General features: G+C 47.5%; 1 protein-coding gene across 6 annotated transcripts; it reads left to right on the top strand.

Annotated features, from left to right (window-relative positions):
* Window positions 1-6,404: 6,404 nt before the first annotated feature.
* Window positions 6,405-22,557, top strand: HEPACAM (hepatic and glial cell adhesion molecule). Of its 6 annotated transcripts, XM_023239259.2 has the most exons (8): window positions 6,405-6,590; window positions 7,163-7,268; window positions 17,160-17,501; window positions 18,217-18,498; window positions 18,781-18,880; window positions 19,424-19,665; window positions 19,798-19,868; window positions 20,397-22,557. In XM_023239259.2, the coding sequence occupies exons 2-8, from the start codon at window positions 7,184-7,186 to the stop codon at window positions 20,697-20,699; spliced, it is 1,425 nt and encodes a 474-aa protein (XP_023095027.1). In that variant the 5' UTR covers window positions 6,405-6,590; window positions 7,163-7,183; the 3' UTR covers window positions 20,700-22,557. The 6 variants fall into 6 exon arrangements, with proteins under 6 accessions (XP_023095027.1, XP_023095022.1, XP_023095024.1 ...); XM_023239254.2 differs by lacking the exon at window positions 6,405-6,590 and having other exon boundaries at window positions 6,742-7,268; XM_023239256.2 differs by lacking the exon at window positions 6,405-6,590 and having other exon boundaries at window positions 6,743-7,268; window positions 19,424-19,653; window positions 19,801-19,868.
* Window positions 22,558-23,213: the final 656 nt, after the last annotated feature.

The following is a 23,213-nucleotide window of genomic DNA, read 5'->3' as shown; positions in this document are numbered from 1 at the left end:
ATTATACTTGCTTACAGATTGAAATGTATCTCTCCCAACTATATTTAAGCACCTATATTGTGCTTAAATTGTGTCTTCCTTTCCTTTCGAATGCGCCGCCTTTCCTCTTATGCCACATCCCACTCCTCCTATTAACGTCTAGAACATGGAGTGCTCTTCACACAGTAAGGAATTATTAGATGCTGGCTAGCTGATTTGCATTTCTGTGCCTCCCCCACTGGGAGGAGGGAGAGTGGGGGAGGGAGAGAGAGGGAGTGTGACAGCAGATTCTTCCCTGGGGGCAGGACAATGGTTGTTGGGAAGACACCATTTGAGGATCTAGAAGGGAAACAATGAAGCTTTTCATGAGTTGGGGGGAACTGTGGCTCCCTCAGGATTTTTCAACCTGTTTTTATTTGAGTACTGAAGCTTTACAAGAACAGAACTCCAGAGATGTCCTCTAGAATGTCCTCACTACATCTTAAATAGGTCTGCAAAAGCATGATCTTTGCAACACTTTAATGCCAATTAATTTCCCTCCTTTGTTCCTCTGGAGAGTTGCTGAATAGGGCGCGTTCAGCAGCCATGGACACAAGCCTGAGTTCCTCCCAGTTTCTGAGGGGGCGGGAATTCTATTCAGAAGTCAAATATTTACTCTCAGCATAAAAGGCATTGATGTTTTTCCGTTTGCCAGCATGGAAACAGGCGCATCTCCTCTCTGCCTTACTGAAATTCACCCAGGACCCCTTGCTGTCCCAAGATCATATACTTCTCCTAACACACACCCCACTTTTTTGAGATACCGTATGTCTGCAGAGGGCTTTTCCTCTGAGGGACTCCTCACATTCGAACCGTTCAGGATGAAGGCCCTGAAAAGGGCAGGAAGAGCCTTTTGACCCAGTCTCCACTTTCTATTTGATGTTTCTCAGAAGTGACCTGGAGTAAGGCTACCTAGGAGAACTTTAAATAGGAAAAGGAAAGACAAAATGTCCTTTGCCGGTTGGGGGGGGGGTGGTACATTTCTTGCTGTCCAGATCCCCAAAAAGCTTGTTTTGTTCAAAGGGAGCTAGCTAATCTGTCTCTTGTTCAGTGGTTGCTAGAGCAGCTAGGCCCTGCCTCCTTTGAACACAAAGCCTCACACAAATTCCTTGTTTCCCAGGCAATGCACTGCAGTTCTACAAATTCTCTGGCTGATATTGGCATCCTGATTCCTCCCTCTCTCTCTGTTCTGGCAAATTGAATTTATGTCAGGGACAACTCCAGCACCATTCACATATAGGTTTATGGAACCAAGAATCAAAAACAGCTTCAGCAATAATAGGGGGTGTCGGGGGTAGACAGAGAGGGCCACCTTATGCTCTGGGGCTTAGCCAGAGAGTTGGTGCTGGGGGGTAAAAGATTAGACCAGGACGAAGACTCCAGCACAGGGGAAGTGGATTCCTATTGCTGAGTTAGGGAGGTGGTCAGAAGCCCCAGCTTTATTGGTGATCAGCCTGCAGCTCTAATCCAAGCTCTGCCACTGAGTAGCTACAGGACCTCAGCAAGTTGCTAACTTCTTGGAATTTTAGATTTTCTTGTTTGCAAAGTGGGGTTATCATGTCTACCTAAAAGGGATATTAGGAGAATTAAAGGAACAAATAGATACACTATGCCTGACAGAGTACAATGAGGAGTAGTTTACACACACACACACACTCTCACACACACACACTCACAAACACACCTATATTAGTTTTTCATGCTGTATAACAAATAGCAACAAATTTAGCAGCTTAAAACAATATATACTTGTTAGCTTACAGTTCCTGTGGGTCAGGAGTGCAGGCTTCACTGGCGCATCTGCTCAAGGTCTCACCAGACTTCAGTTCAGGGGTTGGCTGGCCAGCATTCCTCTCCGAAGCTTGGGGTCCGCTTCCAGGCTTCCGTGGTTGTTGGGAGAATTCAGCTCCTTGTGATTGCAGGGCTGAGGTCCCAGGTTTCTGGCCACCTTTTGGCAGAGGGTTGCCCTTGGCTCTGAGAGGCCACTGGCAGTTCCTTTCCACCTGGCCTTTGCCCACCACACTGTTCCCACCTTCAAAGCCAGCAGGACAATCCCTGTCTGGTCTGCTGAGCCTGAGTCTTCAACAACATAACCTAATGAAGGGAGTGGCTATTTTACTGCCTTTGCCATATTCCATCAGCTAGAAGCACACACGTTCTGCATTTGTGTAGTGAACTTTTCTGGAAGTTTCGAAGAAGTCAAAGGAAGAAGAGTTTCACAGTTGCAAGCTGTTTTTTTTTTTCTTCAGCCCCCCTCCCCCCGCCCCGCCAGCAAGTGGCTCTCTCGTCCCTTCTGTCCCTTCTTTCCTTGACTTCTCTCCTCTCTGCCCGTCCCCTCCCCAAATTCCTGTTTATTTCTAAAGCACAGCAGTTTACCTTTTTGTTCCTTGACTTTTTATGCTTAAGACCTTACCTTCTACTCCATGTGATGTATTTAAATCTTTTCCTTGCTAAAGAAAATTCCCTCTCTAAGAGGGGTTTTGGTTCCATTTATTTGTTGATAGATTCTTTTTCATTCTGCTACTGAAGATTATTTACAATCTAGTGGAAGAACAGATATGGCTCAATTAATGCTAGGAAGTGAATGGAGAGAAAGAGAGGAGAGGGCTAAATATAAAAACCACCACTGGTATTATAGTATTAATCAAGCCAGAACCTCTCCAGTAGTATCATCAGTGCCAGCACAGTCTTCCTGGATTCTGGAGACAAAGAAACAGGCCAGATGGGTGGAGACATTTTTAAATCTAATGGTCGAATTATTAAAATTGGTACTTATATACCAATTTGTGTGTGTGTGTGTGTTTTACCTCTTCTTGCCTCTACTATAAAGTAACATTAGGAGTCCTGGGTTGATCATTACATAACAGGGCAAGTTACTTATCTTCTCTGTCTCTCAATTCCCTCATCTAAGAAATGAAGAAGTGGGACAAGATAAATCTCAGATGTCTCTTGCTGTGGAGTAAATCTGCTGTTCTGCCATTCCTGCTAGACCTTCAGTTCTTTGAAGGTGGAGCTCATATTTACACTTCCCAATTCCCCAGCCAGGAATTGTATTTCCTTCTCCCCCTATTTCCCATAGAGGTCTGTGTAGGGTGCTGACTTATTCAAAATCACTAAGTAACTGCTTCCTGTCCTGGGGATGGAATACTTGTGAGTTCAAGTAGGCAGGTGTGCATGTGTGTGCGTGTGTGTGCGTGTGTGCGTGCTGGGGGCTCCATTCTGAGCCTTGGGGGCCCTATCCAGGTGCTCAGCACAGAGGTGTGAGTACAGCAGGCCAGGGCTGTCATGGGTGCAGGGATGAGGAGTTGGGATCCCAGACCCCCAGAGAAGGGGCCAGATGAGGAGCGGCCAGAAGCAACTCTGTGTAGCAGAGCCAAGAGGATTGGGCCATGCTGCTCGGAAGAGGACAATGCCTCTGGAAATGCATCTATTGGAAGTGCTCAGAGGAGAGAGGGGCACGGGTCTTGGCTAAGCAAGGGCATTACTGTCAAGCGGTCCATCAACATCATTTGTTTGAGCAGCCACATTAAGCAGAGCTCAGAATTGGGCCCTGCAAGGAGACTCATAAGAATGAAGAGTTATAGTCCCCGCACTGGAGAAGCTCCCAGGCTAATGAGGATATGGCCACAGTAACATTTTCTGATCTAAGAGTGGGGCATGAAGACTGACAAGTATTAATGGACTTAGAGTTGAAGCGACGTAATATTTATGATCAGGATATCCTTATGAAGTTTATCATCAGTAGTAAGATGAGACAGAACTACCCATAGAACATATGGAAGGAGAAAACTAGGTAAGCCAGGACAGGTGGCATAAATGTTACATTATGTATGAGAATAAGTTGGCTTGACTGTTATTTTATGTCTCTGTAACCCAATTTCTTATCAGTACCGCCCCCAAAAGTGAATCCCAGTTATTTCTGGGAATTCACAAAGAGGTGCTTTATCTGTGCTCACAAACTAGTCTATTGTCTTGCAGTCATTATCTGGTGCCCTCTGGGCACTCACTCCTCTGCCCCAGCTCCCCCTTCACGGCCATCCTCTATTGCATCCAGTTGCTTAAGGTGCCCCCCTCAAATTCTCATCCATGCAATATTCAGCAACTGTTTGCTGAGAACCTACTCTGCGCCCTGCCCTGTATTAGGCAGTAGGTCTACAGAGACCAGTAAGCCATAGTTCTTCAATAAAAGAGCTCTCTGTTTTAAGGGAGAAAGGTACATAAGCAAATACCATAAGCTTCTGTAGGCCTATTCATTTTAAAAAGACCTGAAGCAAGGGGCACCCACATGGCTCAGTGGGTTAAACACCCAACTCTTGACTTTAGCTCGGGTCATGATCTCACAGTTCATGAGTTCGCTGAAAGTGTAAAGTCTGCGTGGGATATTCTCTCTCTCTCTCTGTCTCCCTCTCTCTCTCTCTCTCTCTCTCTCTCTCTCTCTCTGCCCACGTATGTGAGCTTTCCCTCTCTCTCAAAATAAATAAACTTAAGGAAAAAAAAAAGACCTGTAGCATGATTGCAAGGGTGCTGGTTGGACACTCGGCCACAAAGCAACTGCAGTGTCTTCGTGCCCCTACAGCTGCTGTCACCTGCCACAGAAGCCACTCACAGCCCCCCAGGCAGCAGGGAAAAGCTAACTATTAGTCTATCCTGGTAAACTCACTCTGACCCGACTATTTTAACATTCTCTTGAAGTGTCTCAGTCACTGCTTAGACAACTCCGGCAACTGCTCATTCAATCTGTTTAGGTTCCTCCCCCAACCCAGCTCCTCTCGAAGGAGCGTTGGGGTGAGTGTAGGTGGTATGGCTTAGGTGACCTCGTGACAAGAGGGGAGATGGTGTCTGTAGGCCTATGTGGCATTCTCAGGACCCCCGCTGGTCCCTGCACCCCTCGAGGTTGCTCCCTGGTGTGATGAGCTACATGCTGACCCCACACCAGCAGCTGTTGTCGGTTCTTTGCCTCTTGGCACTTCTGAGCCCCCTCGGGGGAACTTGTGGGCACTTTGGGGCACTCGCATATTCCATGGGTATAAGGAGCCTGAGGTTCCCCCCTAGGGCAAGAGAAGGGAGAATGTTGAGAAGTTAGATCCCACTTAGGTCTCCTGCTATCACAATTTCCTTTCCATCGTCCTTCAGGCTAAAAAAGGCAGACTCCAGGCTTTCTGTTTCCTGAACATAATATCCTGCTTTTACTCTTAGACAATAAGCCTCAAGGCCTAGCCATCACAGGCAAAAGAGGCCATTTATCTATACTGTACAGCAGAAGAACTCTGTGATCCAGGCCACAGGTTGCTCTGTGATATGTGGAAGTGCTAGTTAGAAGAAATTAAAATAGCCTTTTGTCCTTTACAAAGACTGGCTCACAAGCCTTTTGTCTCACTACTGACTCTAAAATACTATTTTAGGGACACCTGGGTGGCTCAGTCGGTTGGTTAAACATCTGACTTCGTCTCAGGTCATGATCTCGTGGTTTGTGGGTTCAAGCCCTGTGTTGGGCTCTGTGCCGGCAGCTCGGAGCCTGGAGCCTGCTTCAGATTCTGTGTCTGCCTCTCTCTCTGCCCCTCCCCCACTTGTATTCTGTCTGTCTCTCTCTCTCTGCCTCTCAAAAATAAATAAACATTAAAATTTTTTAAATAAATAAATAAAACACTGTTTTAGATGTCAGAAACTGGATATTGACTTTCTCCTTCTCATTGTATGTCTGCCAAAACAAAACTAACTTTACCAGAGGCAGACAGGTGCCTTGAGCTGTGTAGGGGAAAGTCATAGGCACAGAGATGCAAAATGAAAACAAGAATCTCATTTACGTATTTCAGAATATTTTTTGGACTTCCTCTGTAGAGTTAAAAATCAGTGCTTCCCTCTTCTACTCTGCACCCTTAGGCTCAGCTGAGCCATGCAATGAGTCTTCAGTTCTAGAAACCTGACCTACTCAGGCTTGCTCCAGGATGTAACAAGAATATTTCCAAAGGTAGCCACCACATTTACACAACTAAGACCCAGCTTGTAAACCAAGAGGGAAGCTGTAACTTTGGTCTCCTCAAAATGTAAAGATCACTACAGGAATGAAAAAGAAGAGGCGGGTTTACTTTTTAAGTTTAAAATGTTATCTCTCTAACAATTTCCAAGGTAATAAACTGTATAATTTCCACTGTACTAAACTGTCATCAGTCCTCCCAACAATTCCTATAAGGAAGCTACTGTTTCCCCAATTTTTAGATGTGAAATTGGAGGCTTAACCAGACTGTGAGCCCTTCCCAAGATCTCAGTTAGTAAGCATACATTCCAGTGACAGTGCCCGTGAGAAGGTGTGGACACAGTCACGAGGGGTGAGGTGGAGCTAAGGGTGTTTTTCCTCATCACAGTCTCAAGACAAGAGGAGATATTGAGGCTGTGAAGCTGGTAACAGAACCCCAGGATGCTGGCTGTTAGAGTATTACCTTCATCTGTGCTCTGACATGTTCTAGAAAAGTGGCTGGAGGCAGGGGAATGAACAGAATGGCTTCTGGAAAGAGGTCCCCAGCATCTATGTGATTCTGTGATAGGAGAGAGAATCCCAAGCAGGACCAGGACAGGTATGAAAATAATAGAATTCAAGCCATTTTCCAATCTTCTTCCTTTGGGGTGGAACAGGGGTTTTCCATTCTTCAGCAGTTCTCTGGGATCTCTCTTTCTCCCAGCTTTTTAAAAGCTCCTCTCCCTCCCTTTTCAGAGCTTATTGGAGGTCTGTCCCTGGCACGCACCCTCCTTCGCAGGAACAAGGAGCGTGAGGTGGAGACAGGATAGGTTGGGACACAAGATCCAGTTCAGAGTGTGTCCCAGCCCAGTCCCCTCACGGAGGCCAGATCCTCATATGCCCCTGGTAGTGGGGCTCAGCACAAGCAGGCAAAGAACTGATGGGACCCATCAGATTAGAACCCACATTGGAGATTATATCCTAAGCAGATACCCCATTCTGAACTGGGGATGTAGCGCTTTGAAACTAGAAAATGCCAGGTCTGAAAGAGAGGAAAGAACAAGTCCAGCAATACACAGGGCTCTGTGTATTCAGAGGGAAGTTGGCAGGGTTGTGTTCGGGCAGAGAAACTCCGAGTGGTACAAAGGGACGTGCCCAGAGTGGAGAAATCATGCTAATTGTCTGCACCAGAGCTGGAGAACGCCACCCAAAATGAAGAGAGAAAGGGGAGCCCTGTCCAGAGCCTTCAGTGCCCTGAGCCTCACCCCTTTTGTCTACCTTCTTCTGATCCAGACAGGTAGGAGACCAGAAGGGTAAGAAAGGGTCTGGAGAGGGGATCCGGTACTTTCAAAAGAGAGGGAGGGGGAGTTAAAGGGCAGAATGACTTTAGGTTGGGAGGAGGGGAGAGAGCTCAGCTGCCGCCCCGTGGGAAGCATCTCAGTGAATTCAGGCATTAGTGTTGAATGTATTTCTTCATTCTGTGTGCCTCCCGCCCAGCCCCTGCGCCCCTCCCCCAAAAGGCTGCATGACTTTGGAGCTCCCACGGCATTCAGTACATTAGATAGAGGGCAGTGAGCCATTTCTTATGGGATGTCTTGTTGGCGTGGGCCAGTCAGGCATTCTTTCCAAGGGATCATGATGGGCTTGGAGGGGTGGGGGAGATCTGGGGTTTGTGCCTCCCCAACCCCCACCCTGGCTTCTCTGACCACAAAACAGCAAGGGAGATGAAATAAGCTTTGGAGATAATGAGTCTTTTGGTTTTTGGAAATAACACCAATCCATCCATAACTCACCCCATGCCCTAGACACCTACCTTCTGTACTGCCCCCTACCAACTCCTTAGAGAATTGATCTTACTTTAAAATAGATGCGTTTCTGTGTGTGTGTGTGTGTGTGTGTGTGTGTGTGTGTGTGTGTGCAGGCATGTGTGCACATGCACACACACATGCACTATTCCAGAGAGCCTAGAAATTCACAGTTTGGTGAAGCAAACAGATGCAGAGATCATTTTAGTAAAATGCAGAAACTACTATGAGTCAGATACACAAAGGATGTCCAGGATCAGAGAGAGGTCACCTACTCCATCCAGAAAGCTGGTGCTAGAGGTGCAGGGTGGGGTGGGGGAACATCAGGGGAGGTTTCCTGGGAGTGTCTGGACTAAATTTTAAAGGATGAGAAAAAGAGGTAGGTGTGAGAGTGTGCATTATAGTTGGAGAAGTGGGTAAAGGTCAACATTTTGGAATAGCATTCTGTGTTTAGTAGGAGCCCAGCCATTCACCACTGCTAAAGAGGAAAATGTGAATCAGGCGAGAGCCTTGGAAACCATACTAAGGTCCCTGGAATATAATCTGTAAACAGTGGAGGAGGGGAAGGGGTATTAGGCGGTTGGTAATCGGGACTGGCAGGACCAGATTTGTATTTCAGATAGCTCACTCTACAGGGAGACATTGGAGAAGAAACCAGAGGCAAACATGAGAGGAAAGGAAGCCTGTATCCATTTGCTAGGGCCGCTGTCATAGAGAACCACAAACTGGGTAGCTTAAACAACAGAAATGTATAGTATCACAGTTCTGCAGGCTGAAAGTCTGAGATAAGGTCACAGGCTCTTCGGGGCTCTAGGGAAAGATCTGTTCCAGGCCTCTCTGCTCGCTTCAGGTAGTTCCTTGGCTGGTGCCAACATAACCTGTTTTCACAGGACATTCCCCCTGTGCTTGTGTCTGTGTCCAAACTTCCACTTTTTATCAGGACATGAGTCATGTTGGATTAGGGGCCCAGCCTACCCAAGGATGACCGCAGCTTAGCAATAATCCCATTGCCAAAGAAGGTCACATTCAATATACTGAGGTTAGGACTTCAATATATGGATTCAGGAGTGGACACAATTTAACCCATGACAAGGCTATTGCAATAGTTCAAGAGAGAAATCACATGAGCTGGAATTAGAATAAAAAGAGGAAGAAGCAGGCACATGGAGATAATATTTTGGAGGGAAAGTCAGGACCTAGTGATTGACAGGAAGTAGGAGGATCCAGAAAGGGAGGTAGGATTTCTGTGTGAAACTTGAACCGATCACTGGGATGGGGTCTGAGGTGTGATAATGAGTCCTGACCAGGTTGAGGTTGAAATGCCTAAGAGACATTTGTGGGGAAATGTTGAAAAGCCTGAAGTAGGGGTGGGGACAGGGGAGAGAGGTGAAGAGAGACAGGTGAAGCTCTCAGCCTATAGGTGAGATCCAAAACAGTGAGAATGGGTAATATCGCCTAGGGGGAGAAAATGGGCTAACCGTGGAGCACTGAGTAACCCCAGATTTGTAGGAGGTAGAGGGGGAAAAGGCCGGCTGAGGAGACCAAGAAGGAACACGCAAGAGGGACAGAGGGGAAACTAAAAGACTGTGGTGTCCAGAAAGGGAGTTGGAGTTTTTCTGATAGCATCAAAAGTGTCAAAGAGGTCCAGTATATCAAGGGCCAATTATATCTGCAACTATTATTATCATTATCATCATCATCATTATTATTATATTACAATTCAAAGAGTTTGTTGGATACAGAAATTCAGAGGCTAACTCTTAGCCTTAGTGAGAGCGGTCTAGTGGAAATTACAAGGTCAAAGGTAGGCAGTCAGTGGATTGGGAACACGAAGTGCTCAATGTAATATACCAATCGGAGTTCTCCCTAAATGCTTTCAGGAATGGTAAGGAAACCGTTCATCGAATGGTAAGGAAAAAAATTATAGAAAGATCTTGTCAGTCAGCATGACCAAGCGAAATCAAAAAGTGACAAAGTCTCTTCTGCATGGGAACATGTTACTCAGTATATGTGGCAAAAAACATTCTAAATATAAATTATGCTAATAGGATGCGATTTATGACCTATGGTGGGTAAAGAGGTAAAGAACTACAGGGTCAGGCCACTGTACTGCTGTGGACTCAAGAACAATAAAGAGCTGGGATTCCATAAGGAATTTCTGCCATCCTCACTATATTAGTTAGGAAGATACTAGCGTCTGTAATGAATCCCAAAATTTATGTTCCTGGCACTAGCCATGTAATAGTACAGTGTGGTTCTAGACTAGGCCTGGGATGAGGAAGTGCTCTGATTCCTGAAGCTTTTTCAGGGACCAAGCTGATAAAGCTCTCTGTCAACTTCCAGTAGTCACCCCGAGGTTTATCTCCATTTCTTTCAGGCAGAGAATTTTTTTTTTTTAAAGGAAAAACATTTTTCTAAACTAGCCTAGAACTGGTACCTATCACTTCCACTGGTTCTACTGGCTGGAACTTGGTCACATGGCCATACCTACCTGCAAAGAAGACTGGGAAATGTAGTTTTTTAAGATTGACGCTTAAAGGGGGCAAGTAATAGTCTTTAATGCTTTGTCCCTAATATGGACAAATGAGGCTTTCCTAAACTGATCACAGCCCAAGTCATGAAACATTCAAACAAGGTTTTTCTAGAGGCTGACATATAGACATAAACATGGCATGCCATAAATCTACATAATCTGATTTGCAAAATTTTCCTCTCCCAGATCCTAGAACTATTCCATCCTCCAGGGACCCAATGGGAAGAAGTCCCTTACCTGGGTTCCACCCTTTTAGCCTTAAGATCACCTTCACATTGTAGGTGCTGTCTTTTTCTTCTAACGGAGATATGCACAGAAATGCATTGAGTGTAAGGATATGTTGTAAACCTTTAAAAAGTGAATGAACCCATGTAATCAGCCTCCAAGATCAAGAAATAGAATATTTCAGCATCTCAGAAGCACCTCCCCCAATACTTCAGTTACTATTGCCCTCCCCCAGGGATACAGTGATATCCTAACTTCTAATACTGATTAATTTTTCATGTCTTTGAACTTCATATAAACTGAATCATATGCCTGCATTCTTTTGTATCTGGCTTCTTTGGCTGAACTCCAAATTTGTTGTTGTTGTTGTTGTTGTTGAAGGGGGGTGGGGGGACTAGAGGGTCCAAAGTGGGCTCGAACTTATGAACTGTGACATCAAGACCTGAGGCAAAGACTGATGCTTAACCAACTAAGCCACCCAGACACCCCACAATTTGTAAGATTCATTCATGTTGTTGTTGAAATTGTAATTTGTTTGGTCTCAGTGCTGTATGGTACTCCATTGTATGCATACACCACAATTTATTTATCTATTTGGGGCACCTGGGTAGCTCAGTGGGTTAAGCAACCAACTCTTGATTTCAGCTCAGGTCATGATCTCACGGTTCATGAGATGGAGCCCCTCTGTGCTGACAGTGAGGAGCCTGCTTGGGATTCTCTCTCTCCCTCTCTCTCTGCTCCTCCCCTGCTTGCACACAAGCATGAGCGTGCTCTCTCGAAATAAATAAACATTAAAAAATTATCTATTAAACTTTCATAGACACTTTGGTTGTTTCTAGTTTGGGGCTTTGTCAATATAGTTGCTAAGATATTCTAGTGCCTGTCTTTTGGTGAACAGATGTACACATTTCTTTGGGGATACACCAAGGAGTTGAATTGTTGAGTTATATGTGGTTAGCTTTAGTAAATATGGTCAAACAATTTTCAGAAGCGATTATGTCCATCTACATTCCCACCAGCAGTGTAACAGAGCTCCAGATACCCCACATCTTCACCAACAACTGTGTTTTCTCTTTTTCATGTTAGTCATCCTAATGAGTAGGCAGTGGTATCAAATTATAGTTTCAAATTGCATTCCCATGATTATTAATAAAGTTGTATCTTTTTCATACCATTATTTGCCATTTAGAGATCCTTTTTTGTGAAGTACCTGTTCTAAGTCTTTAGCCCATTTTCTACTAAGTTTTCTGGATTTTTAAAAAATTATCGATTTGTAGGAGTTTAAGAAATATATTTTGGATATGAGTCCCCTAAAGGGTATATGCATTGCAAATATCTCTCGCTCTGCAGCTTGCCTCTTCACTCTCTTAATGGCGTCTTTTGATGAACAGAAGCTCTTGATTTCACTGTGTCCAATGTATCATTTTTTTTGTTTTATGGGTACCACTTTTGTGTCCTGTTTAAGAAATCTGTGTCTGCCCTCAAGTCACGGAGATATTCTCCTATGTTTTCTTTTCTTTTTTTAATGTTTATTTATTTTTGAGAGAGGGAGGAAACAGAACATGAGCAGGGGAGGGGCCAAGTGAGAGAGACACACACAGAATGTGAAACAGGCTCCAGACTCTGAGCAGTCAGCACAGAGCCTGACGCAGGGCTCAAACTCACAGACTGTAAGATCACGACCTGAGCCGAAGTCGGATGCTTAGCCCACTGAGCCACCTAGACACCCCCTCCTATGTTTTCTTTTAAAAAACACATTGTTTTACCTTTTGCATTTAGATCTGCAATCCATCTAGGATTGATATTTGTGTAAGGTGTGAGGTAAGGGTCACAATTCATTTCTTTCCTACATGGTCCAGCGCCACTTATTAAAAAGATAATCCTTTTCCCAGTGCACTGCAATGTCACCTTTGTCGTTAGCCAAGTGATCATATATGTTTATTTTGGGCCTCTCTATCCTATTCCATCGATCTATTTGTCTATTCTCCTGCCACTATTACAAAGTAAACCTCCTGTGATTTTTATTGGTATTGTGGTAAACTTGTAAGTCGGTTTGGCAGAACGGAGAGCTTAACAATAGTGCTAGTTCTGATCTAAAATAGGATAAATCTCCATGTGGCATCTTAATACCTAATAGCTAGGTATGCGTTACTGGACATCTATACTCTTTGAGTACAGATAAAGGTATATGGAACCCTCTCTTCCTGGATCCCAAGGGCCTTCTTCACAATTTCTGTTTCCTGACTTTCCCCTATGTTCCTGAGTGGTTGACACTTAAAATGATTTCACACTCTTGTAGGCCCTTGGAGGGCTCAACAGATACCAGTGTAAGAACACAACACAGGAACCTCAACATGTATGCAATCAGTGGTACACCTCTAAGACAGGAGCAGAGGAGGGGGTTGTTTTCAGAGCATCGTTTTGTTAGGAAGAATATGAAAAACCGAAAGCGGAAAGCAAAAAGTTTTCCATTTAGAAAATCATGCTGTGTGCTGTCTTTGGATTATTGTATTATTGTAGTTCTGGTCACTACACCTCAAAAAAGAAATAATAGAATTGGAGAAAGCCCAGAGAAGTGTGCCTATGATGGTCAAAGGGACTTCCTTGTGGTGACAGACACAAACGAGACAAAAAAACAAACACACACACAAAGTCTATAACTGGAGTCAATGGTGTTAGTGAGTATGAATTAGGTGTATAAAGACCAAATCCTAGAATACATGTTTGGCATTGTTTCATCGACTTTTAAAAGGAAAATTCAAGGCAAATACTGGTAAGAGAAAAATTTTGTTGTTTTTTTTAATTTTTTTTAACGTTTTATTTATTTTTGAGACAGGGAGAGACAGAGCATGAACAGGGGAGGGTCAGAGAGAGGGAGACACAGAATCTGAAACAGGCTCCAGGCTCTGAGCTGTCAGCACAGAGCCCGATGCAGGGCTCAAACTCATGGACCGCGAGATCATGGCCTGAGCCGAAGTTGGCCACTTAACCGACTGAGCCACCCAGGCGCCCCAAGAGAAAAAATTTGGCAAGCATAAAGGAGCACATAAAGATCAGCAGATGATGGTTGCCTTAAAGGGAGAGGCTATGAAGGGAACCCAAGGCTACTGGCAGGTACATTCTCATGCTTTAAAGCTTGACATTCCTTGGTGTCACAGCTGGTCAAAATCCCACTCGAGAGGGGCCACCCATCTGACCCAGCATGGCATCATTTAAGTTGACAGGTAAATCTTGCTGTGATGTCAATTTCCTTTTGTTCAGCCTCAGTGGGAACAGAGACTTTCTACATAATGATGCCTCAGAGACTCAAGCACCATGATTAAGTTAATCGCTTCTCAAGGTTGAATAGCCCTAGTATCTTTTATTTCCACTGTGGATCCTAGTTGTTAGCCATTTCCTCATTTCTGCGTCCTGCTTTGGCACCCATCCCAGTTCACTGTGTCCCCTGTTAAGTTGTGGAACCCTGAACTTAATACCGACTCCAATTTTGGCTAGAGTTTTGGGAAACAGTGTTTGCTCAGCAAAATACTGTCTTTGTCAGCTTCCGAGAAAGACTGCTCCATTCACTTCTGAACATGTGTACAAACACCCCTGCAATTCGTGGGCATACCCATGTTCCTGCACATGAGGAAGGCGCCCACCTACAGGAGGGGGAAGCCTAGGGCAATCCATATATTATAGGTTTTCCAATGTTTTTATGCAGAAGAATCAAGTTTAAACTGGCAGAAAGAACTGACCTGAGCTGGGAAGACATCACAAAAGGACCACGAGGACCTTGTACAATAGGAGAGATATAAGACAAGGGAAGCTCAAGAGAGGGCCAGAGAAGAACGAAGGAAGAGAGAATCCCTTTCACTTCTCCTTGGGGCTTGGACTATCACTTCTCAGCTTCCTAGAAGGAGGAAATGAGAACCCTCAAGGTTTGGTGGTTGGGGTAGCTAAGCCCCAAGATGCCTCTGCATTTACCACACTCACATTCAAACCCCACTGCTGCAGACTATGTCCTGAATAGATGTTCCCCAACTATTTGATCATCACCACCCTGGCCTTTAATGAAACTCAATGACTCTTTTCAGGGCCACCTCAAGTCACACATACCAAAGTCTATTTGCCTCTTCAGGGAAATCTGAAAGCTTACTTTTCTAAATCAAGCCAAGCCAGGGACCTAGCAGTTGCTAGGTAGGAAATCTTAAGAAATTAACAGTTGGAAGAAATCTTAAGGATTCTGTGGTTAAATGGATTTCAATCTGACAGACAGCCAGAGGGATTCCTAGTAGCACCCCAAGTTATTGGGGAGGACAAGAGTCTAGTCTCTACCACCTCTTCTTCCAAATTGATGAGCCAGAACGAGATTTCATTTGTTTTCATCTTCATACATGGTTCTATGGGAGCAAATATATCTTTTTTTTTAAATGTTTATTTATTTTGAGAGAGACAGAGTGTGAGTGGGGGAGGGGCAGAGAGAGAGGGAGAGAGAGAATCTCAAGCAGGCGCCATTCTGTCAGCACAGACAGAGCCTGATGCAGGGCTCAATCCCACAACCCATGAGATCATGACCTGAGCTGAAATCAAGAGTCAGATGCTTAACTGACTGAGCCACCTAGGCGCCCTGCCAAATATCTTTCATAAAAAATATTTGAGGGGCACCTGGGTGGCTTAGCCGGTTCAGCATCACACTAGATCTCAGCTCAGGTTTTGATCTCAGGGTTGTGAGTTCAAGCCCCGCCTTGGGGAGGGGGGGGCTTATTCAAGCCACATGGAGCCTACTTAAAAAAAATTTTTGACAATATTTGATTTGGCCATTCTAGTTCCCCTAAATCAAAAATCCTCTCAATAACAAGCATATGATATTCATACATATGGCAGCTTTAATCATTCTAGGACTTAAGGTTTCATGATTCAACCTTCATACTTAAGGTTTCCTGATTCTAACAGACCTGGCAGGTATGGGATCATAGAATGTCAGAGCTAAGAAGGCCCCTTGTGATCATCTGGCCCCAAAACCTCATTATGCAGAGGAGGAAACTGAGGCATAGAGAGGTGAAAGAACAACAATTGGCCTTTCCTTGACCCCTTTCAAAGATGATGAGCTTGCTACTTAACAAAGCATTTGTTCCAAAAATTGACTAAATACGTTTATTAAATTTGCTTCAATCTCCTCAATTCATCTTTTAGTTTAATTCCTTTTTGGTTTGGTCTGGGTCCTCTAAGCACAAGGAGAAGAATAAGGAAAGGAAAGGTACAATTTGCTTCCCCAAATCTAAACAGCAATAGTAGCAGAGTGGGAAACTGGAGAGAAAGAAAGAGGGAACTTCAGGGGTGTGTTACCATCAAAGAGAGCAGCTGGGGGTGCAGAGAGTCTGAGAACCTGACATGTATGTGTCTGTTTAGCTAAACTCAGCCCCGCTCCCAACTGACATCCCTCCCAAAAGAAGACCCTCCTTTGGATGGTTGTGTTGCTCTGCAAGGCCATGTAACATCAATGAATGGCGTCTGTTCAGGTTCCAAAGCTTCTAAGAGATCTCTGAAATATGAGATATGTCTCTAGATGGGGCAACCATTGGACAAGATAGTAAAATCCCAGAATTTCAGGGCTGGAACAAATGAATGAGACATCAAGATTACCACTTATTTTACCTCTCTGAGTCCCGAACAGATAAGTGACTTTTCCCAGGTCCTAAGTCAACAGTAAGGGCCCAAGTCTCTGATGCTCACTCTTGTGTTCTCTCCACTACACAATAATAACTGATGTATGTGTTGTGCTCTTCCATTGTGAGCTTGATAAGGCAGTTGTTCTTGTTATTGTTTGCATCCTGAGTTTCTAAACAAGAAGAATGAGGCCTAGAATGATGGCTTGCCCAGGTCCACATAGCCTATCAGTGGTGGAGCCCAATCTCATAAGGCCTTTTGATTCCAAACTCTTTGTTCTACCCATCTCAAATCCCTCTTCTATAGGGGTTGCAAGTCGGGCTGGAGTCTGGGTGTATTTCAAAACCTCAATTGCAGGACTATTCACCTCCAGGCAGGTCAAGTGAAGTGTTACATGCATCAGGGGCAAGGAGAGGGGGAGACTCTTGGTACGAATGAAGAATGGTCTAGTTGTCTTCTGGCCCCTAAACTTCCCCTTTATTGGCACTGTCTTTTGACATACTCCTTTCTTTAAGAATCTGTGTTCCCATGGTTCTCCATTCTCTACTTTCCCAATCCCCAATCAAGAAGAAAATCTGACAAATTCACCCTGAGATCTGTGTTTGTCTGTTTTGCTCACTGATCTATCACGAGGACACAGAATAGTACTCAGTAAACGTTTCTGTGAACGGAGCACATAGTGCATGCGTTGGCCACAGGTCCTCCTCGAGAGGAGGCAATGGAGAAAACTGCCAGAGGTAGAGAGCCAGGGAGAAGAAGGACTTAGGGCAAGGGATGGGTGTGAGGGGTGATGGAGAATCAGAGGGGCCAGAGCTGTAGTCGAGAGGCATGGCACCAAAGGTAAGAAGGAAGGACTGCCGGGGAGTGAAGGGCCCAGAGGGTGAGGCACCAAGGCATCAGAGGACCTAAGGGAGAGAGCAGGAGTAGGGAGCCACGGGCCTGACACTGCCATCTCCCCATGGGCGTCTGTTCACAGAGCCCCTGGAGGGGGTGAACATCACCAGCCCGGTGCGCCTGATCCATGGCACGGTGGGGAAGTCAGCCCTGCTTTCCGTGCAGTACAGCAGCACCAGCAGTGACAAGCCCGTCGTGAAGTGGCAGCTGAAGCGGGACAAGCCAGTGACTGTGGTACAGTCCATCGGCACAGAGGTCATTGGCACCTTACGGCCTGACTACCGAGACCGCATCCGCCTCTTTGAAAACGGCTCCCTGCTTCTCAGTGACCTGCAGCTGGCCGATGAGGGCACCTATGAGGTTGAGATCTCCATCACGGATGACACGTTCACCGGGGAGAAGACGATCAACCTCACCGTAGATGGTAAAGTGCTCTGACAGGGAAGGGGGCAGGGCTGGTGCCTGGGACCGGGGCAGGGTCTGCCCTGTACACTGGCCAGACCCTGGGAATCGCAACACAGAAGCCACCGGGGAGCTGAGAGGGAGACCACTGGACATCAGAAGTTGGCAGATAGGCCACAGTGAACGTGTATAGCGTGTTTGCTACGTACCAGAAACTATTCTGTGTTTTGAAATATACTGACTCATTTAATGCTTATAATAAGGTAGGGATAGTTAATATCATTATTCCCATTTTGTAGATGAGGAAATTGCATGAAGAGGTTGAGTAACTTGCCCAAAGTCACGCAGCTAGCACATGATAGAACCACTATTTGAACCCAGACATTTGGACCTAGGTTTCACTCAACTGAAATATGTTTCAGGCTGGGCCAGTTTACGACATCTTGAAAGGGCATTTGAGAAGAAGGAAGGGAAGGCCCATGAGGGCGGGGACCATGGCTATCTTGTTCAGCATTGTACCCTCTGCACTTAGTAGGTGCTCAGCAAACACTTGGTAAAGAAATGAATGAATGAACAAACGGATGGGTGGATGATGGGGAAAGATGGGACCGAAGATCCCTGAAGGGCCTCTGAGACCACAAATTGAGTTGTGATATATTAGAAGGCGGGAGGTAAGAAGGGGAAGGGAAAAGCTGTCTGGCCCATGGCTCACAGCCTCTCTCACCCCCGGGACTCAGTGCCCATTTCCAGGCCACAGGTGTTAGTGGCTTCGACCACTGTGCTGGAGCTCAGCGAGGCCTTCACCCTGAACTGCTCGCACGAGAACGGCACCAAGCCCAGCTACACCTGGCTGAAGGATGGCAAACCCCTCCTCAATGACTCGAGAATGCTCCTGTCCCCTGACCACAAGGTGCTCACCATCACCCGCGTGCTCATGGAGGACGACGACCTGTACAGCTGTGTGGTGGAGAACCCCATCAGCCAGGGCCGCAGCCTGCCCATCAAGATCACCGTATACAGTGAGTCTCCCTGCCCGCCTGCCCCTAGGACTCAAAACCCCGAGAGGCAAGTGCTATGAGGGACTGAGGACATCCCAGACAGAGCGCCCCTGGATGGGGAGAGGCAGAGATGGGCCAGCTTTCCATAGAGGACAGCAACAGTGGGCAGTGGGTTCAGTAAGTTCTGCCATGGGCCAGCCATGCTGCTTGGGGCTCCTTTTCCTTCCGCTGCAGGAGCTCTGCTCACCATACTTGCGGCCCCTCTGAAGTCTCCCTCGCCTCTCTGCCTCTCTCTCTCCCTAGGAAGAAGTTCCCTCTACATCATCTTGTCCACAGGAGGCATCTTCCTCCTTGTGACCTTGGTGACAGTCTGTGCCTGCTGGAAACCCTCCAAAAAGTCTGGGTAACTCTCCAAGCTCCTCACCCTGACACCCTAATCCTTCAATCTGTCCCCACCCCGAGCTCTGTTCTTTTCTTAGTCTCGTAAATACTTATCCTCCCAGGACCCTGCGCCTCTTCCCGGGAGATCCATCTTACCATTCCATGTGTTGCGTATGGAATGAACGACATCATGTGCTCACCACCCCGACAGCCTGGTGCTGTAATAACGGTCCCACTTGCAGGGCACCTTTTGTGGGCCAGGCACCAAGGTTGTGGGCAGTGAACTGCCTTTTAAGTATGATCATCTGCAATTTACAGATAATAACACCCAGACTCAGATGTGTTAAGTGACTTGCCCTTAAAGCTAGCCACAGACGCAGGATGCAAGCCTAGATGTGACTCATTCCAAAGCCTATGGACTATTGATGCGCCCACTGTGCCCAGCCCATCTCCCTGTTACAAGGCCTCTCCTACTGCCACCAGATTCTTCTAGGGACCCTGACCCCAGGCCCTCTCCTGCTCGTGCTCAACAGCTCTGTTCAGAAGCTGGTGGGTTGATTTGCAGGAAGAAGAGGAAGCTGGAGAAGCAAAACTCCCTGGAATATATGGATCAGAATGATGACCGTCTGAAACCAGAAGGTGAGCTCCCAGCCACCCACTCACCCATCCCATCGCCACTCAGATCAGTGGGCTGCTGGGAAAAGGCAGAACTGGGCCACAAGGAAGCCAGCTCTGCAGGGCCCCTTCCTCCACCAACTGCACGAAGACTGCAGAGCAGGGAGAGGTGCGGCCAAGGTAGGACCCCAGGTATTCTGGATCCTTTGGTGGAGGTTGTGTTGGGGCCTTGACTGGCCACTTGGGGAGCAAAGAGTACAGGTGCTGGCTGGTGGCAAGGGCTCTGTACCTGGGCCAGCCACCCCCATTCTTCACCCTGTGCAGCAGATACCCTCCCACGAAGTGGCGAGCAGGAGCGGAAGAACCCCATGGCACTGTATATCCTGAAGGACAAGGTGAGCGGCTTCCTGCTGGTGCCCACAAACACACAGTGAGCCCTGCCATGTTCTGCTGCTGGGTAGCCATACCATGCTCATGTCTCTTTCCAGCGCTCAGACTAACCCTGAGAAATATTTGCCTCACCCGCACTTTAGGGATTAGAAAACTAAGGCCTACAGAGGTGAAATGACTTGCCCAGGATCAAACAAGTAAATACACATAAGTGGCAGATCTAGGCTTCAAACCTAGGTCTCTGGACACCAACTCTGGTGATTTCCCCCACTATACTACAACTAAGTCTGTCCCAGGCTGTCCAAGCCAAGCGGGAAGAAGACAATAAGGGGACAAAGCACTCAAGTTAATGCATTTGAACATTTCCTGAGCACTTACTTACCAGGCACTATGCTAAGGGGTCTGTATTGCAAGAAAAACCAGACGTATGTCTGCCGCTTTCCACGAGGTGGGAGTGTGGAGGGAGCCGTGCCCGCCTCGGTATTCCCAGCGCCCTCCAGGGGACGCTCACCCCGCGGCGCGTGTCCTTGCAGGACTCCCCGGAGCCCGAGGAGAACCCTGCCCCGGAGCCTCGGAGCGCCACCGAGCCCGGCCCGCCAGGCTACTCCGTGTCGCCGGCGGTACCCGGCCGCTCGCCAGGGCTGCCCATCCGCTCGGCCCGCCGCTACCCGCGCTCTCCGGCGCGCTCCCCCGCCACGGGCCGGACGCACACGTCGCCGCCCCGGGCCCCGGGCTCGCCCGGCCGCTCGCGCAGCGCCTCGCGCACACTGCGGACTGCGGGCGTGCACCTGATCCGCGAGCAAGACGAGGCCAGCCCGGTGGAGATCAGCGCCTGAGCCGCCTCGGCACCCCCGGGGGGTGGGGGGGGACGCCCGGCAAAGCGGCCGGGGCCCGGGGGAAGGCGGGGGAAAGCGGCCGCCGCCGCTACCGCGAGGGGCCAGGGGAGGTCCCCGCGGGGACGAGTCTCGCGTGTGGGCGAGTGTGAGCATGCGCGGGTGGGGGACGCGGTGGGGCAGGGAGGAGTGGCTCTAGTGGTGAAACTGGGTCGCGTCTGCCCTTGTTTCACCAGCTGTGTTCTTAGTGGGTATGGGTTGTGCCCTCTTAGGACCATATAGATTATTAAATTTCTGGCCCAATCCCCCAAGGGTCTTATGAAAACTAACATCAGTAACCTAACTCCCGTGACTATCCGGTGCCCTTCCTAGGGAGCTGTAAGCTTCCACCCAACCTTCCTTCCCTCCGAATGAACGCCTGGTTCCCTGGGACACTTTTTTGGCAAGCTCAGATTAGTGAGGCCACTTGCCCAAGAGGAACAACTGTCCTAAACTAAGGGAAATCAGATGGCGGTTACTGGGTGTGCAGAGAGGACTGTTCTGAGCATCCGGGGAGTCACTGTGAAGGCAGTGCCTCCGAGCACCCTTCTCTGGACACCTGGTACCTGGGGACCTACCAGTTTGGTGAGGCAGGAGTCAAGTACATTGCTTTGGCCCCTGACCTGAACCCTAGCAAGGGCAAAGGATTCAAGCCCCTGCCCCGTGCTTGGCCTCCTCCCACAGCCTCCCTCTGGGTATACCAAGAATTCTTTCCGCCTTTAGCCTCTATTCCTATAGAGAAAGGGGTTCTCCCTCCCCTGGCCCACAAAGCTACATCAAGTGAAGAACTTTTTTAAAACCCTCACACCTATGCCTTCTCCCTGGCTTCCTTACAAAACAAGCCTTTCAAACAATCATTGTCCCTGGGGAAGGTCCCTGGTCTTCCTTCAGCTGTAAGAGAATAAGGTTCCAGTCTGCAGAGTAATGGTGGGGGAGGGGAGAAGGAGGAGGTTTAATGCTCCCCAGGATGGCAGGGAGACAAGATCCAACCCTTGGCCTCCAGCCTCCCACCTGCCCTGCTCCCAGATGCTCAGATCCCAGGAGACAGGACAAGGGCAGACTCCCTAAGCACACAAACATAGAATACAGAGAGGCTGGGCCGCTGTGTCACCAGGCCATGCCCATGTCACTGACTCTTGAACAGTTTGCAAGACAGACAGTAATCTGTGCAAGGAGTGAGGGCAATTAAAACACTGAAAGAGAAGGAGGGCCTCTGTGTTCTAACCTCTCTTCCGTGATGTCTTTGGGGCCCTTGCATCCCTGGCCCCTCTCCAACCTCCTGAGCTCCAGCCTTGACTCTCCGCTATCTCACAGAGACCCCCCTGTTCCCCGCCCTGCCCCTCCACACTGGGGCAGGTTTTGTGCCAACCCCAAGGGCAACATTTCTAATCGGCCCCCTTCACCCTGACCTCCACAGCATGCCCCTCCCAGTTCCCTCCCTGCCCCCATAGCCAGGACTGCTCCCCTCACTCTCCCAGGTGCCTCATCCAGAATGAGGTCATGCCTGGAGGGGAGAGTTGCTCAGGCAGGTGGGAGACAGAGGACTTGGAGAAGGAGTGCAGGCTGCTCAGCCTTGCGAGGCGGGGTTGGAGTGAGGGGGATGAGAGCATGCTGCACCCTCTGCCCTGGTGCTGAACCCCTGACGGGCTGGCTTCCCAGGCTCAAGCCAAATCTGCCTTAAATCCTGGGGGGGGGGGGGGTTAAGTAAGGAAGTGGTTTTGGTTTGGTTTGCTTTGGTTTTGATCTTCATCTTTGTATTACCAGCATCTAGCAGAGTGCCTAGCACATCCTGGATGCTCAATAAACTTTTAATGAAATGGAATGGCAACTTTATTGCTCTTGAGTGAGAACAAAGCAGACAGCTTAAAAATACCAGTCCTCTTTCCCTTTTCCCTTTTCTTCTCATTTTCCATCATCATTTTTCAGCCTCTTTGCAAATCCCAAATTGTCCGCTTCACAGCCATCACTCACTCACCATGTATTCATTCATTCATTCATTCATTCCAGTGCTCTTTCATTTATTCAACAAACATTTGTTAACCTACCATGCACTAGGCCCTGTGCTAGACGCTGGGAAAACAGTGTAACTATGCCATGACCCCTACCCAGAAGATAGTCCCACGGAGTAAGCAGATCAGCACAATACAGTGTGAAAAATGCATGCCAGAGATAGATACAGTGTCATCTGACACCATGTAAAAGCATCATCCAACTTAGATTAGGAGTATCAGCAAAGGTATCTTAGAAGAGAACAGGTCTGAACTTAGATTAGTTGATCAGGTGAAAAACAGGATGAAAGGACACATTCCAGGGAGAAGGGGCAGCATGTATAAAAATTTGGAAGTAGAAGGTAAGTCCAGACTACTTAGCACTTGTTAAGTGTGGATTACCTAGGGGAAAAGGTTTATTTTAGCACTATAATGGAAGACTAGACTTGGGCCAGTGGCCGGATGAGAGGGCTGAGTCTGAGACTCCTGG

Source organism: Felis catus, chromosome D1, assembly GCF_018350175.1.
Source record: "Felis catus isolate Fca126 chromosome D1, F.catus_Fca126_mat1.0, whole genome shotgun sequence".
Classification (NCBI taxonomy): Eukaryota; Metazoa; Chordata; class Mammalia; order Carnivora; family Felidae; genus Felis; species Felis catus.
This window is presented reverse-complemented; position numbering and strand designations above follow the sequence as displayed.